At 60.2% G+C, this 1,579-nt stretch overlaps 1 protein-coding gene across 1 annotated transcript; it reads left to right on the top strand.

The window, feature by feature from the left end:
* The first annotated feature begins 286 nt into the window (after positions 1–286).
* LOC309701941 (uncharacterized protein) lies at positions 287–1,068 on the top strand. The gene is made up of 2 exons (XM_082526282.1): positions 287–770; positions 849–1,068. Exons 1-2 carry the CDS (start codon positions 294–296, stop codon positions 1,026–1,028), a joined length of 657 nt encoding a protein of 218 aa, XP_082382408.1. The 5' UTR covers positions 287–293; the 3' UTR covers positions 1,029–1,068.
* The last annotated feature ends 511 nt before the right edge of the window (positions 1,069–1,579 follow it).

The raw sequence follows: 1,579 nt of genomic DNA, 5'->3' as shown, positions 1-1,579 counted from the left end.
ACGCGGAAGGCAGCGGCGGCGTTCAGGAGGGTGTTCAGGAGGGCGTCCACGGTGGCGGAGATGCCCAACAAGCGGCCTGGCAGATGACCGACGATGTGGAGGCGGTAGTAGGGGACCTGAAGGCTGCGTGGCCCCTGCAGCCCCAGGCGAAGCGGAGGCCGGACCAGACGGGGATGCGGAGGCCGGACCAGGCGAGGCTGAAGCAGAAGCGGAGGCCGGACCAGGCGAGGCTGAAGACGAAGCGGAGGCCGGACCAGGCGAGGCTGAAGACACGGAGGCCGGACCAGGCGAGGATGAAGCGGAGGCTGGACCAGGCGAGGATGAAGCAGTGGCTGGACCAGGCGAGGATGAAGCAGTGGCTGGACCAGGCGAGGATGAAGCAGTGGCTGGACCAGGTGAAGCGGATGAAGCCGAAGCATGCGCTGGACCAGGCGACGCTGAGGATGCTGAATCCGGACCAGGCGACGGCGTGGAGGATGCAGCAGAGGCCGGGCCAGGCAACGGCGTGGAGGATGCAGACGGAGGCGCTGCAGCAGGTGGCGGCATGGATGAAACCGCTGCTGCAAGCGTGGATGAGGCTGCTGGTGGAGCAGCTGGAGGCTGGATGGGCTCCTCGGGCCCCCCAACTGACGAGAAAGGAGGCTGGACGGGCTCCTCGGGCCCCCCAGCAAAAACAGTCTCAGAACCAGTGGGCACTGGAGCCCCTGGCACACACAGAACAGAACCAGCAGGTGCGGAGACTTCTGGCAGGAACGCAACAGAACCAGCAGGTGCGGAGACCTCTGGCAGGAACGCAACAGGACCAGCAGGCACACGGGCCTCTGGCAGGAACGCAACAGGACCAGCAGGCACACGGGCCTCTGGCAGGGACAGAACAGGACCAGCAGGCACACGGGCCTCTGGCAGGGACAGAACAGGACCAGCAGGCACACGGGCCTCTGGCAAACACATGGCAGACTGCAGCTGCACAGAGCATTGAGTCTGCTCAGGCAGCAACGGCCGGGTGCGGTCCTCAGCTGGCTTCTTAACCGCCAGGGGTCCAGAGTCTGCTGGGGGCTGAAACCCAGCCTCTGGGGAGGCCCTGGAGTGAATTTCAGTCTCAGAACTGGCCAGCTTTTGAGGACTGATAACAATATTGTTTGGTTTGTCTCTCTGATTAAGATTCAAGGTTGTGGAACAGTTCTGTAAGGGTTGGATAGACATAGCTTGCTGTACCGGAGGTGTAGGTGAAGATGATGGCTGTATAGGTGGCTGAGCTGAGGGCAACTGAAGAAAAGGTCGGGAAAATGATGGTTGTGAAGTTGGAAACCGAGCTGACAATAAGGCTGATGATTCCTCTACCAACTGAGCTATTGACTGGGCTAAGGATTGAAATAAGGTTTGTAGTAAGTCAGGCTGTGGATGTGACTGTGCTATGGGAAGCGAGACTGAATGTGGTGGAGGTGGCGACTGAGCTTCGGGCCGGGCGGCTAACAGAGATTCATGGCGAGTCACTCCTGGCAACTCTGTAGGCCTTAAGCTGTCCATGTTAGGAGTAGCAGTCTCTAAAACAGTCATAGCACAGGAAGATCCAGGTTTA

This window comes from Aulonocara stuartgranti (genome assembly GCF_965226115.1).
Source record: "Aulonocara stuartgranti genome assembly, chromosome: 1".
NCBI classification, from domain to species: domain Eukaryota; kingdom Metazoa; phylum Chordata; class Actinopteri; order Cichliformes; family Cichlidae; genus Aulonocara; species Aulonocara stuartgranti.
The sequence above is the reverse complement of the archived record's forward strand: the minus strand, read 5'-3'. Positions and strand labels throughout refer to the sequence as shown.

Excerpts from the sequence above, each read along its gene's own strand:
- LOC309701941 (XM_082526282.1), top strand. The coding sequence starts at position 294 with ATGAAGCGGAGGCTGGACCAGGCGAGGATGAAGCAGTGGCTGGACCAG. Across the intron at positions 771-848 it reads GAACGCAACAGAACCAGCAG|GCACACGGGCCTCTGGCAGG; the intron begins GTGCGGAGACCT and ends CAGGACCAGCAG.